The 14352-nt window shown below is 36.6% G+C and overlaps 1 protein-coding gene across 3 annotated transcripts in view; it reads right to left on the bottom strand.

The window, feature by feature from the left end:
- Positions 1 to 7643: 7643 nt before the first annotated feature.
- Positions 7644 to 14352, bottom strand: part of LIPG (lipase G, endothelial type) — a 31748-nt gene continuing 25039 nt past the window's right edge. For all 3 annotated transcript variants that reach the window (XM_074279358.1, XM_074279359.1, XM_074279357.1), the window contains 3 exons: positions 13679 to 13897; positions 11894 to 11998; positions 7644 to 9793 (listed from right to left, as the gene is read on the bottom strand). In XM_074279358.1, the coding sequence (XP_074135459.1) occupies positions 9772 to 9793; positions 11894 to 11998; positions 13679 to 13897 (346 nt within the window). In that variant the 3' untranslated portion in view covers positions 7644 to 9771. The remainder of the gene's footprint in view (positions 9794 to 11893; positions 11999 to 13678; positions 13898 to 14352) is intronic.

Here is a 14352-nt window from a genome sequence, read left to right as displayed (position 1 = left end):
ACCAAAGAGGAACTTTATGAGGATTAAAAAGGGAGGAAAGGGTTCTGTTACTTCTTCATCACATGCACTCTCTACATTCATTACCTTTGTATTTTCTGCTCACTATCCCCATTGACTCTGTGTATAGTTATGTATCAGTGCTGAATGTATCAGAATTTGGGGGGAATGCTTTTATTCTTCCTGCTCTTACTATATCATATTAGCAAGCATCTTTACTAAAAGGTCAATTATGTAGCTGATTATTAGCAGAAAGCACACTGTGGGGGCTTATGAATGACAGTACTAGAAATCTAGGGACTAAAGGTCCCTAGAACTCTAAACATAGTAGTCAGGTAACTTCAGGATACTTACTCTGCCAAGGTGAGTGAAAGCTGAGAAGCAGCCCTGGTGAAAGCTTTATATTAGTATTGCTAGATTCTAGCACACAGTAGGCACTTAATAAATGTTCAATAGAATCCTGACTGTAGTATCTTAGAGGTGGAAGGGATCTTAGGTGCCATCTATTATAATCCACAACTGAACAAGAAAGCTTTATATGACATGCCTGGAATATAGTCATCCAAACTCTTTTTTAAAATTCATTTCTTATTGTCCATTTCATTTTTGGACAGCTCTTAACTATTGGCAGATTTTTCCTTACATAAATTGAAATCTGCTTCTTTGCAGTTTCTACCCATTGCCTCTAATTCTGCTTTCTAGGACCAAACAAGCTGCTAGTCAGCATTACAGATTTCCAAATGTTTGCTGTCAACCTTCTTTTTGCCAGTCTAAACATCTCTAGCTCCTTCTGCTATAGCCTTGCCACCAGTCCTCTCACCATCTTAGTTGACCTCCTATGTCTGCTCTTGAGATTTCCAACGTCATTCCTGAAACTTGACACTCAAAACTAAAAATAACTCTCTTAATGTGTAGGACTATTATCTCCCTAATTCAAGGCACTATGTTGCCATTAATATAATCAGCACTTGCAACGAGGTGGCTGGCATGGGTAATGGACAGGCCTTAATATCAGGAAGACTCAAGGATAAGTTCTGCCCTCATTATATTCTAGCTCTAGGTGATTATGGGCAAGTCATTTAATTTCTCAGTGTCCCAGCAGCTCCCTAAAATAAGTGGATCTACACCAATGAGAAATCACAACTAGGGGCCATTTCTCCCTTCCCCCTCCTCCACCAAAAAAAAAAAAAAAAAAAAAATAGCATTACTCTTTTTGGCTGCCATATCTCACCACTGACGCACATTGACCTTGAAGTCCACTGGGGGAAAATTCAGCTCTTTTTCATCTGGATATATTGTCCAGCCACATGTTTCCAATCTTGTACAAGTAATGTTGATATTCTGAGACCAAGTGTTCCCCTAATAAATTTCATTTTATTGGATTCAACCTCTCCTTCTATTCTTTCAATATCTTTTTTGGATTCCAATGTGTTCACTGTCCCTTCTAGATTTGTATCAACTAGTTTTAAAATGTTTTTAAAAAAAAAAAAGTAAGGCAGAATCCCTTTAAGAAAGATTTTCTTTCAGCAGAAAGCCAAGTCACAAATCATATAGTTAGATTAAAGAAGGAACTCAAACTAAGCAAAAAATTGAAAAAGAAGGTTTCAAAAAAGGGGAAATTTATCATTATCATGAATAAGCTAATTAGATGGCTAACGTGAAAATATGCTTTGCACAACTATGTATATATAATGGATATCATATTTTTAATCTTTTGGGAAAAGGAATGGAGAGAGGGAGAAATTCTGGAACTAAAAATAAAAAGGAAATTTAAAAGAAAAAAGAAGAGATAGAGCAACTTTCTCCTCAAATTAGAAAGGACAACCATTCAACACAAATATGTATTAAAGTCCAAATGAAAACAAAGACCTATGCTATATGTTGGGATGGGAGTGGAAGAGATTCAAAAGGAGCAAGTCATTTAATATCTCTGTGTCCCAACAGCTCCCTAAAATGAGTTGATCTGCACCAATGAGAAATGACAACTATGGACGATTTCTTCCTTCCCCCACAAGAAAAAAAATGCATTCTTTTTTTGGCTTCTATGTCTCATCATTGAAGCATGTTGAAGTCCACTGGAAAAAAATCCAGATAACATGCCTCCTGCTTGTTTGGGAACATATATATATATATATACACACACACACACACATGCATATGTAATATATATTATTGCCCTGCATTGATATTGGGGGATATCAAATTATTGGATCACCTGAAGAGTTCTTAGAAATTTTACAGTCCAGCCTTTTCATTTTACAGATGGATAATTTCAAATAAGAAAGGCTTCTGTATACTGAGTAACTCTGTGACAAAATGTATATGAGAACATGAACAATAATCACACAGATAGACACTCAGAGATGGATTTCAACCTATATACTTGGAGGAAATTCCCAAATTGAGAAGCATAATTTGAGTATTTTAATAAGATCAGATAAGCGCTGTGTGAGGATCAGGAGGGAAAAGGTTATTCCTACTTGGTGGGGGAGTTGGAGAAAGAAGTGGTATCTGAAGCAGTTTTAATGATTTAGAGTATTTCAGAAGATGGAGACAAGAGGGAAATTACATGCTGGGTAGAAAGCATAAGGCCTCCATGGCAGACAATAAGTAATTATAACCGAGTAACCAAGAAAGGTGAGAGAAGAGAAAAAGAGAAGAACAAGGTTTCTAAATGAAAGATCATATAAATGGCAGTACTCCTGACAGTGAAGTCAAAAGAAAGAACATGTTTTGGACAAAGATAATAAACTTGAGTTTAAATATGCAACTAAATCCTGATTAGTGTGAATAATGAATCCTGAGAAGTAATTAAATATTCAAAATCACACTACTTGAAGTTATAAGTAAATGTAAAATATGGTCATTGGTTACAGTCAAGTGAAAGGAAATATGCAATGAAATTTTAAAAATAATTTTGTATCTGTCTATTAGGTAATATGACAACAAAGGAGAAGAAAAAAATTTCTGACACAAATTTATGACAAAGTAATATAGAAAATAAAATTTTAAAAATTAAACTACTGAATGTTGTACCTAAATATTAGGCTATATAAAGGATATGATAAAAATATCATTAATGTCATTAAAATATTTTAGCAGAATAACCTGAAAAATCTTCTCTTTTTTTAAATCTTCATATATATTCTGGTAGGTACAGAGAGCTTTATCTTCATCCAGAAAATGTTCATGTTCACATTCTCACATAATGAACATGTATAATTGGGGGAGCTGCTGGGGCACTAGGTAAAAATTTCTTAATTTTTGTAATTTCTTAAATCCAATATTGTTGTCCTTGCAATATTTTTCAACATCTTGGTTAAAATAGCTTGAATACCAAACTTTTGAACACAACTTCAGATACCCATGCTTACTTGTTTGACTACCAAAGAACATAAGATTGATGACTGTAGCAACTCAGAGCTCAGGAATAATAAGCAGATGGGTGGCTCATTGGATAGAGTGGTAGGCCCCAAAGATCTGAAGGCAGGAAGATCTGAATACAAATCCAACCTCGAGTGATTTTAAGCAAGTCATTTAATCCCTATCTGTTTTAATTTATTGGAGAAGGAAATAGCAAACTACTCCAATATCTTTGCCAGGAAAATCCCATGGATAGTATTGATGTGCTATTTTCTACCAGGTCATAAAGAGTTGGACATTACTGAATAAAAACAAATATTGGTTTTTATTTTAAATCCCCTTTTGTACTATCTCCCAATAAAAATATAGGATAATTCTTAGACCTTTTAAATCCTGTTTGAATATTGTTGGATTTTGTTTTGCTTTTAGAAATGTAAGTTCAAGAAGGCATCCTTCTCCCCCCAAAAAAAAATCTTATTTCATCTCCATTAAACATTTCTTAAATAATTTTCTTCAAAATATAGGACATTTATCTGTATACCCATATCTACACTGGCCATCCCCTCTACTGACTACCTCGGTCTCCAGGAGTCTCAACATCATACGATTGAAATTTATTTTTTAAGCAATCAAAAAAGTTTCTTCACCATATACTTCATTTCCATTTTTTTCATTGCCTTAAATAAACTTGAAATTTTGGTCTAAGTATCTGCTTTGCTAAGTGGAATGCATTTATTATTGCAATTTCAATCTATACAGCTAAAAAGACACTCCATTTCTATCACTGTAATGCACTTCTATTCATTGTTGTTTATGTTTCATTCTTGAAGAGACCAGGACATCAGGGAGGTGATGCCATGATGTGCAAGTGAGTTGGATTTAAATGAGGGAAGGTTGTGCAAGGTCACCTGCTCACTTTCCCCTCCAGAGACATCTGGGTTCCGTGGCAAAATAAAGATCAAGATGACTGGAGGGTGACTGGATGCAGTGGGAGACCTTGGTGTTTTTAAGCTAAAGTCATTCGTTAACAGGTGTCAGACTGAGGCAATACTCAATCAGTGATTAAGGCTAGGTAAGAAATAAAGCACAGAATAGCCTATTATATATATATATATATATATATATATATATATATGTGTGTGTGTGTGTGTGTGTGTGTGTGTGTGTGTGTATGTATATATATATATATATATATGTGTGTGTGTATGTATGTATATGTATATATATGTGTGTATGTATATATATGTGTATGTATATGCATATATATGTGTATGTATATATATGTGTGTGTATGTGTATATGTATATATATGTGTGTGTATGTATATATATATATATATGTGTGTGTGTATATATGTGTGTATGTGTATATGTGTGTATGTATGTATATATGTGTGTGTATATGTGTATATATGTGTATGTATATGTTTGTGTGTATGTATGTACGTGTGTATGTATGTATATGTGTATATATGTGTATGTATGTATATGTATATATGTATATGTATGTATACATAATATATACATATATAAATGTCTATATACATACATACATATATATTATATATGTGTGTGTATATATATATATATATATATATATATACGCATATATATATGCATATATATATGCATATAGGTGTGGGTGTATATGTGGGTGTTGTAAATCTGGAAGGGGAAGACTCTCAGGGTTTCTGGCCCAAACAGAAGTAATGGCATTTTACATTCACTCTAAGTCAACCAGATCAAATGATCAAGTAGGACTTACCTTGGGACAGTTGGGCAGTCAAAGAGAGCTAAACTGAGAGCTAATGGTGATTAGATGAGACATCTTGGAGGTTTCAGTGATCCAAATGTACATTCCTCTGGGCAGGTTGTTCACAAATCTCCAAAGGCTTATGTGACTTTTCCTTTGTTCCTTATTCAGTTTTATCCTATTTCTTACAATGAATTCTGCCATTCCAACATCTATTTTAGAGTTGCTCTGGTTATGTTCATACTATTTAATTACATCAAATTTTTATTCTAATGTAATAACAAGTCTCTTCTTTTGGGTCTGGTGTTTCCATGTGAAGTATTATTCCTTTTGTCCTTTTTCTTAGAGCTCTTTAAAAAAATAACAAAGTTTTTAATTGTCTTAATTTGTCAATATCATACAGCAATATAACACATCCACTCAAGATCATGGTCAAGAGCAGACAGACATTTTACCAGCGTGATAAAACCCTTAACTAATTTGCATATGTCATTACATAAATTCAATTCAAATTTGACTCAAAGTTACATTAATCTCAACCTAGCTATATTTTGAGTTCAAAGTGCTAGAAAAAACCTAGCCTAAGATCTTGTCACAGCAAGTCAATACTGTCCATTGGATTTTCTTGGCAAAAGTACTGGAATAATTTGCCATTTTCTCTTCCAATGCATTGAGACAAACAGTGACTATGGCCAGAGTCATACAGCCAGTAAGAGCCTGAAGTTATATTTGAATGCAAAGCTTCCTGACTTCAGACTCAGAGCTTTAATCACTGAGCCATCTAGATGCCTTTGAGAACTTATAAACAGTTATCCTTCCATATCATCTAAGTTAGGATCATAGCACCCCATGATCGAGAAAATTCATATAAAAACTTTGGCCTTCCCTTCATACCAGAGAAGTCTGAATTCTTATATTAAAAGATATATTAAAAGATAGTATTATACAATACTATACATGTATCTTAGGTATTTCTGAATTTTTAAACTTTTTTTGTGTTGTGTGCTGGCCATCATGTGTCATCTGTGGCTTCCACAAGACTCCCCCAAAATTCCCATTTAATTTATGCTCACCCATAATATATCAAAACCATGATGGGGAAAGCCACAAGGTGGCTAAGAAAAAATGAGATTGCCAAGAGAACAGTAGCAGAGAGTTGATTGATGAGATAGAGGTGCAGGAGACATATTTTCACACACAAGTAACATATGATGTGATGTACTGTGATATGTGTGTGTATGTGTATGTACATTTAGCTACAATTATTGTTACAAGAGAAGGGAAGAATAGCAGGAAGTTCAGAAGATATAAACAAGCAGATCAGTGTTGTTATTATTTGTATATTACATTCATTGTATACATTAAAAAATGAAGCCTATACAATATTCATTTTCATATGCAATCTTCTTTTCTATTCTTCATATAAGTCAGTGATTGTCAGGTTCATTTTTATAAAAAGAAACAAAATTCAATTAAGGGAGGAAAGTGACATTGAGAGTTTTTAGGGATCATAATGACTGGGAAATAGTTGTTCCCAATCAAATTGCTTCCCTATATGGAAGGAATAAAAAACTGGATTGGGTAGAGTTGGGGAGGGAGAATCATCTTAGTTCCAGGGGCACTTTAGGGAATAGGACAGATCTGAGAATAGAGTCACAGGAGGAGATTTAAGCAACATGAAGACGCTGGGGAGCTTGGGAAGGAAGCACTAGAACCTGAGCAAGGGTTATAAAAAAGGGATATCAGAGGGGGTCCCAAACAAATTTTATTTTAATCTCTTGCCTCTGGTGGCTCCAGGACAAAACAAACTCGTCATTAAAAAAATATAAAGATAACTGATCCCCCAGTTTAAAGAACTCCTTAGAAAGAGATCCACCTTCATTTATACCTGTTGTGCCAGTTTCCTTAAATGGTCCTCCCTCAGTTTCCCTAAATGGTCCTGCTTCAGTTTCCCCAAATTATTCTGCCTCAGTTTCTTGAATTGTTCTGCCTCAATTCCCCTGGTTACAACCCCCTATATGTATGTATATATAAATATATATATATATATAAATAGGGCTACCAGATAGAGATCTGGTATTCCAAAAGATAAAACTCCAGATGTCCTATCTCAGATACCTAATTGGTATCCTCTATCTCTCCAGACTTCCTGACTCTAGTTGGACACCTCCTTAACTCCCAATTTGTAAGAATTTATGGAACCTTTGGTCCCAGAAAATCTCCCCCTCTCAGCAATACAAATAAAATGTTAAAAACTCTAATCTCTATCTTGCCTCAGTTTCTCCTGCATTACATACTTTTCAGTGTCCAAAAACATTGTCAAGTCCTTCCTTGTATCTAATCTAAGGCTCCCATATTGTTCTTTTATCCTGTCTTCAGAGGAAGTAAAAGACAACAAAAGGTTCATCCATCAATGAATCATAATTCAAATAATTTAAGACAATTTTGATAAAAGTACCCTTTATGGCAATTCACACTTGAGTGTAGGAACCACAATCCATTTCAGACTTTTAAAAAGAGAACAGCCAGACTTTTTAGAATCAAATAATGTTTTATTATTTTCCTGCAGGACTTTATAAAAAAAAATTACCAAAATATGTTAGTCCCAAAGCATTAACTAATTAACCCAAAACATCTATCTCTTCTTTGTACATTATATACATCTGAGAAATAAATAGAGTTCTAGGCAGCATACAAAACATCGTTATATACAAATAAGGCTTTAAGCCAATTGCATAAATACATGGCCGGTGAAGATCCATTTCTTGGAAATCAACTCCAAAGACTTCCATCATCCAAGGCCTATCAAGCTTGGAATGCAAGCTTGACTTTGGTTAGAGAGCAAACACAAAACCTATCAACAGAGAGACATACAAATTGGGAAACCCAGCAGGTATGAAAAACTGACTGAAAGGGGTCTCTAAAAGCCTGTGCACTAAGCAAAAACACACCTTTGGCATTATGCAGGCTAACTCACTATCTTTTAGAAACTAGAGCTAGAGAAAAAATGTCCAGCTCCATACAATATCTCTCCTGTCTCTGTCTGTCGGTTGTTCTTTCTCTCTGTTTCTCTGATTCCCTGTTTCTCTCTCACATACAAGCGCGCACACACACACACACACACACACACACACACACACACACACAATTCTCTTTCTTTTTGAAGATAGAGGTTCAGAATTCAATGGAAAAGAGCTCCTACCCATCACATTTGGAACATTTCAGGAGGGAAAGACTCAATAATTCCATCCCAAATCTTAACATTAAGGTGTAAAGACAGAGGCCCTGAATGATGGACCAGTATCTCTGGATATAGGACTGGTACCACTGTCAAATGATAGGTGACACAATCTCTCTGAATCTTAGTTTCTTTATCTGTAAAATGAGGAAATAGTGTTTGTTCTCTCCAACTCTTTTAAAAATCAAATAAGGTCATATATGGTGCTGTTCTTTAAAAAGTATAAAAATGATGAATTTGGAGAGGTTTTTTGGGAAGCTTTACACTGGTGAGGCACAACTGGAAATATACAATCTTTGAAATAGGAGTCTTAAGTGCAAAGTAAAATCAAGATTAAAATATGCCCAATCTGTAGCTCCTGGATCCAAGTTTTCTTGACCTATGCTGACCTTTGCATATATAAATATGCTTAATAAATGCACTGTTTTTAATATCTCAGAATAGTGAAAAATTTTCTTTGAAATGTAACCAGCTATATTCTCTAGTATATAGAAAAACCAATAAAATAGCTTTGATGGCAATTAACATGTCAATATATTATTTGGCATAGGTTATATAAGGAGATCATTTATGGTCCCCAAGGTATATCTTCTACATATTTGCATCTCCTACAGCCACTGAATGCCAGAGCTAGACAGAGTTTTATTGATCATATAGATCTAGCCCACTCATTTTCAAATGAGGAAACCAAGGCTCAAAGGCACTGATTTGGTCAATGTCATGCAACCAACTACTGGTAGTCTCTCAATAAATATATGTTGGAAACAAATGACTGATCCTTTGGACATTGCAAGAGTATGTGAGAAGAGAGACTAGACCTCTCAAATATGGAAAGTAAGGACAATGCAACCCAAAGCTGCCCAGAACCCTTCAGCATCCCCCTCTGAGGTGATTTCTTCCCTTTGTAGAAACACAGAATGTTTCCCATATGTCTCATCAGGTCAAAAAGATTTTTTTTTCTGAAATGACCCTGAGAGGAAAGACCACCATCCAGAGAATCCTTGGGGTGTGTGTGACCTTTATGGCACCTCATCCATTAAGAGTCTCTTCAGAATGGCTAAGTTTCCCTTGGCTAAAAATGTAGATGGGTATTCTCCAAGGAACTTCAAACCAGCACTGAGAAGCACACAGACATTAAGCTTGTAGACAGAACTGGAACTCAGCCTCCACATGGAATCCACTGAGCATTTAGTTAGGGTTAGTGCTAGCCTAAATAGCTGTGATAAGTTGCAGTAAAAGATGAGTTCCCCTCCAGACTGCCATTATAGCAGTTGTGGGAAAAGAGGGCCTGAGCCCAGTGGTAAACTGCCTCCTGATAACAGTCAAGAGGAGATCCTTCCCTCGGGGTAGATCTCAGCAGTAACTTTCTCCATGTACTTGGATGGCAGTGGATATTGGGGGTAAATTCTCCAAAAGGACCCTTAGAGAAGATCCGTGGCTGAACTGAAAAGAGAGAGATCAGGAGAATATGAAACGATAATAAACATCCTGGGACTGTTCATTCCTAATATAAAATGTACCATATATAGGAGTCATGTGAATTCTATTTAGCTTCCAGAAAACACCAGGACTTAGCAATATCCTTCTCTTCTCCCCTTAACCAACAGACAAACATACTTACACATGCATGAGCAATAGGCTTGCATAAATACACATGTACAAGCAACACACCCACATACAAAGTGTAACACCCCATCCACCAAGTCCACGTAGGGCAGACTATTATATTCACTCAGTCATGTGAAACAGGTAGAGTAGGTATCACCATATTTATTTTGGAGCAAAAGTCTCTAATTTCCAACTCCTTATTCAGGGTTCTTTCCTCTGCTTCCCAATTCATAGAGAAAAATATTTTCATAGATATTTCCACAGTTTTGTTTTTGAAGGGAAGGGGGAGTATTCAGCATCTATTATGAAAAAGACTTTGGTTTGTCTTTCAGGGAATCATCCCAAGCTTACAACTGGGTGTTACATTAAAAAATACTAACATTTGCAAGTAACTAAGAGAATAGAAAGAGCAGTGAAATGGAAGTCATCAGGAAAGTGGGTTACATGCTCTGCATGCCATCAAGAAATCTCTCCCATCCTCAGTTTCTCTTGTAATCTCCAAAGGCTCTTCCAATTTTAACATTCTATGGTTTTCTATTTTGCAAAGGAAGCTTGGAACTTTAGATTAAATGCTGTTTGTTGTCAGATGGATGGGATGAGTGAGTAGAGAGGGATCAAGGAATGCAGAACTAATGTCAGTTATAATTACTTTTAATTACATTATAATTTCTTGAAAAAGAAAACTGATAATCTGGCCACGTAGTCCCGAGGGCTATGATTTGTTAGTTCAAGGTTGCCATGTATAAAATCTTCACAGTAGTAGCTACACACACACACACACACACACACACACACACACACACACACTCACTCACTCACTCATTCCACTAAACTCACACCTTCATCCCCAAAGATCTGGAGGAAATCTATAAAAAATATTCTATAAAGTTCTATAAAAATATTTTCCTCTTGAGAGATGGGGTCAGAGGAAAGAACTCTGAGGAAAAGAATCAAGAGACTGGTGACAGGCTCCAACTCACCCATTAAGTTAAGGTGCCCATTAATATCTCTTGAATGTGAATCTCCTTAACTATAAAATACAATTCTTTCATATATAGTCTATTTATATTTATTACATTATTATTTATTTTTATGAATTTGTATACTTTTTTGCTTAGTTATTTTTAGTCATGTCCACCTCTTCATGATCTCATTTAGAGTATTTTTGGTAAAGATAATGAAGTAGTTTGTCGTTTCCTTCTCTAGATCATTTTATAAATGAGAAAACTGAGGCAAAAAGGATTAAATGACTTGCCCAGGGTCACACAACCAGTAATAATCTGAGGCCAAATTTACATAAAGGACTGCCTGACTCTCAACCCTGCAATCTATCCACTGCCCCACCTAGTCGTCCCTATTTATGTATATTTATTATATACTTTTATATGAATAAAATATTTTAATGTTTTAATAATTAGTATTATTATTTATATGTAGTTTATTTCAAATTGTAAAATAAAGATGTGCTGCCTGTTTTACCTGTCCCACAGGACAGGCTGCTTGAGGATCAAATAAAACAATAAGAGTAAAAGTACTTTTAAAATCACAAAATGATGTGAATGGAAGAGATTGTCATTATTATTATAGCAAAAATCATATTTGAAACTAGGCTAAATTTTGCCACTTAATCTTGTTTAGCTACACAGGTTTTAAATTTAAAAAAAAAAATCCTAAGAGTGTGGTCCAGTGGAATGAGCACTGCCTCTAGAAACAGAAGCCACGAGCTAAAATGCCAACTCTGACACCCAGCTGTGTGACCCAGCCCAAGGCTCTATATATGAGCTTTGTCTGTTTCCTTGTCAGTCAATTGAGAGGGATAGAGTAGGTGACCTCTGAGATTCATTACAGACCCCAAGCACAGCATCATGTCTCAGAACCTTTTGAGTAAAACCCCAAGGGACAAAAACTGAGGGACAGTGAGCAGAGCTATCATACCTGGTCTGATTTTTTATTCTCCAGCCATCTCGACACTTGATAAACCAGAGGTCTTTGCCAGGAGAGATGCTAGTTTGCTCAGGATCTTCAACACAGAAAGTCAATCTGGACAAAAAAAGAGAAGAAAGAATCAGAATGTAGGACCAGAACCCAAGAATGTGGATCAGCATCAATCAGACAGGATGTATCAGGGTTAGATGGATGAAGGAGGGAGAGAACAGGGAGAAGGAAAAAAAAAAGGAGACACAGCCATCAATCTAGCAATTAAGCATTAATTATCTAACCACGTGACCCTGAACTTCCTCTCTTTGGGCCTCAGTTTCCTCATCTGCAAAATGAGCAGGCTGAATTCAATGATCTCTCAGTTCCCTACTAGCTCTAAGAGTCTAGAAATCTACTTTATGCCCCCCAAAAGTATTCAATAGTTCCCCATTGCATCAAAACTAAAAAAAAAAAAAAAAAAAAAAAGCCAAGATTTCCCACTGCATCCATCTCCAGTTGTCCTGATTTCAATCTTGCCAGCTGACCCACAAGACTCTGGAGGAGATGAGGCTGATGACTATGCACAGCCCTCCCTCACTTCAATCCAATTCATTTGCAAGTCAAGACATCACCTTCCTGATGCCACTGGTCCTCTTTGGGAATGAAGGACAAACAACAATTGCATCAAAAGCCTAGTTTTGAAAACCTTTCATAATGTGGCCCTTTCTCAATATAATCTCATATTTCAGTTTTCCCTAAAATGTAAGGCAAGGATCCTCAGTTACATGAATAAATCACATCCATTCCTATCTCTGTACTTTATACAAAATGTTCTTCCAACATTCCAACATGCCTTCCCATTGCCTCCTTGCCCATTTAAATCCTACATAACTTCTAAGACCAAGCTCATGTTCTGGCTCTTCCAAGAAGCTTTTCCTAACCAGCACAGCACATATAGCTTCTTCTCTGCTCTGATTTTTTGGAGCATTTAAAGGCCATGGATACAAATCAGTTATGTGTATACAATCTCCCTTAAACATAATACAAAAGGCCAAAAGAAGGCAAAAGCTGTTTTCAGCTCTCCTAATGTTGCAGGGACTTCTGTAAAGTTTTAGTCACCACAAAAGAGTTCTCCCCTCTTATTCAAGATCTAGATTTCCCCAGTCTCACACACATAGACAGACAGACATTCAGACACACACAAAACTGGTTAACATTTTAAAATTTGCCACAAAGCATTATGAGGTATTATACAAGCTTATGGCTCCTTCCAACCATCCTGAGAGGAGAATGGCATCTGCTCCTGGGGAGGGGCAGCACAGCACCCTCTGGCCTATAGTGCATTCTCCATCTATCTGACCCTGCTGTTCCAGGTGGGATCTGGCTTTCCTGGAAGTGGGCAATAGCTTTCTGAAGCTAGAGATGGATGTTCAAAGATTGACAGAAAACAGCAATCCCATCCCAGGACACTAGGGGAAAGCATGAGGCTTGTAAAATGAAATGCTACTAGGAGGAAGCCATCAGCCTTAGCCCTTGACACACAGCATACACATTGTCAGTGGTGGGCTGTGGTAATAGTGGAATAGACCCGCTTTCCTAAAAGTGGCTGAAACCCCTACCCCAGGCTGATGGAGTCACCTTGTTTCACAAAGTGAACCTTCCCCATTAAGGCATTTTTTAATAATTGCTATTTTACCCAAATGCTGGAGAAGCTCATAAAAGGTAAGGAAAGCTGTTTGGAAGGAAAGAGGAACACAAGAGACATGAATGCTCTGAGAGAAGGAAGGTCAGCAAGTGACTTACTTCTTCTGGGTTTCCCCAGATTTGACCCGAATACGCCTAATGTGAAGCTCCCTCACAGGCTTGTGGGGTTTTGACAGATAACTGCGCAGTTCTTTCCACAGGTTGAACCAGGATTGCGATTTGCTCTCCCAGGAGAGCTTGATCTTCAGCAGATCCCCCATGTCCTCCTCTGTGTATACCAGAAAGGTGTTGGTGGCATTTAAATATATCCGTTCCACTCTGTGGAGAAAAAGCAAAGCTGTCTTTATTTAAGGTTTAAGGTTCTTCCCATAGTGGGGGAACGAGATCTTCTCAGGAGGAAGAAGCTTCTTTTTCTCTAAGGAACAATGATATTAAGCCACAGGTGCTATCAAGTGGAGAGAAGAAGCTGGAAAAGGAAATGTCAGGACACTCCATTATCTTTGCCTAGAAAACCCCAAAAGAGGTCATGAAGAATCAAATACAACTGAAAACAACTGAACAACAAGAAGAAAAATCAAGAGCATAGGGCACTGAGGCTAGACCTGAGTAGACATGAAAAATACTATGGTCACACTGAGACAATGGGGCATGGCAGTCAATAAAGCTAGAGTGATATTAGGTGCCTTTAGAGTAGGTTGGTGAGGGGGCAGCTAGGTGGCGCAGTGGATAGAGCACCAGCCCTGATTTCAGGAGGACCCGAGTTCAAATGTGAT

The sequence above is a fragment of the Sminthopsis crassicaudata genome, chromosome 1, assembly GCF_048593235.1.
Source record: "Sminthopsis crassicaudata isolate SCR6 chromosome 1, ASM4859323v1, whole genome shotgun sequence".
NCBI classification, from domain to species: domain Eukaryota; kingdom Metazoa; phylum Chordata; class Mammalia; order Dasyuromorphia; family Dasyuridae; genus Sminthopsis; species Sminthopsis crassicaudata.
Note: the sequence above shows the minus strand (reverse complement) of the source record. Positions and strands in the feature narration are given on the sequence as shown.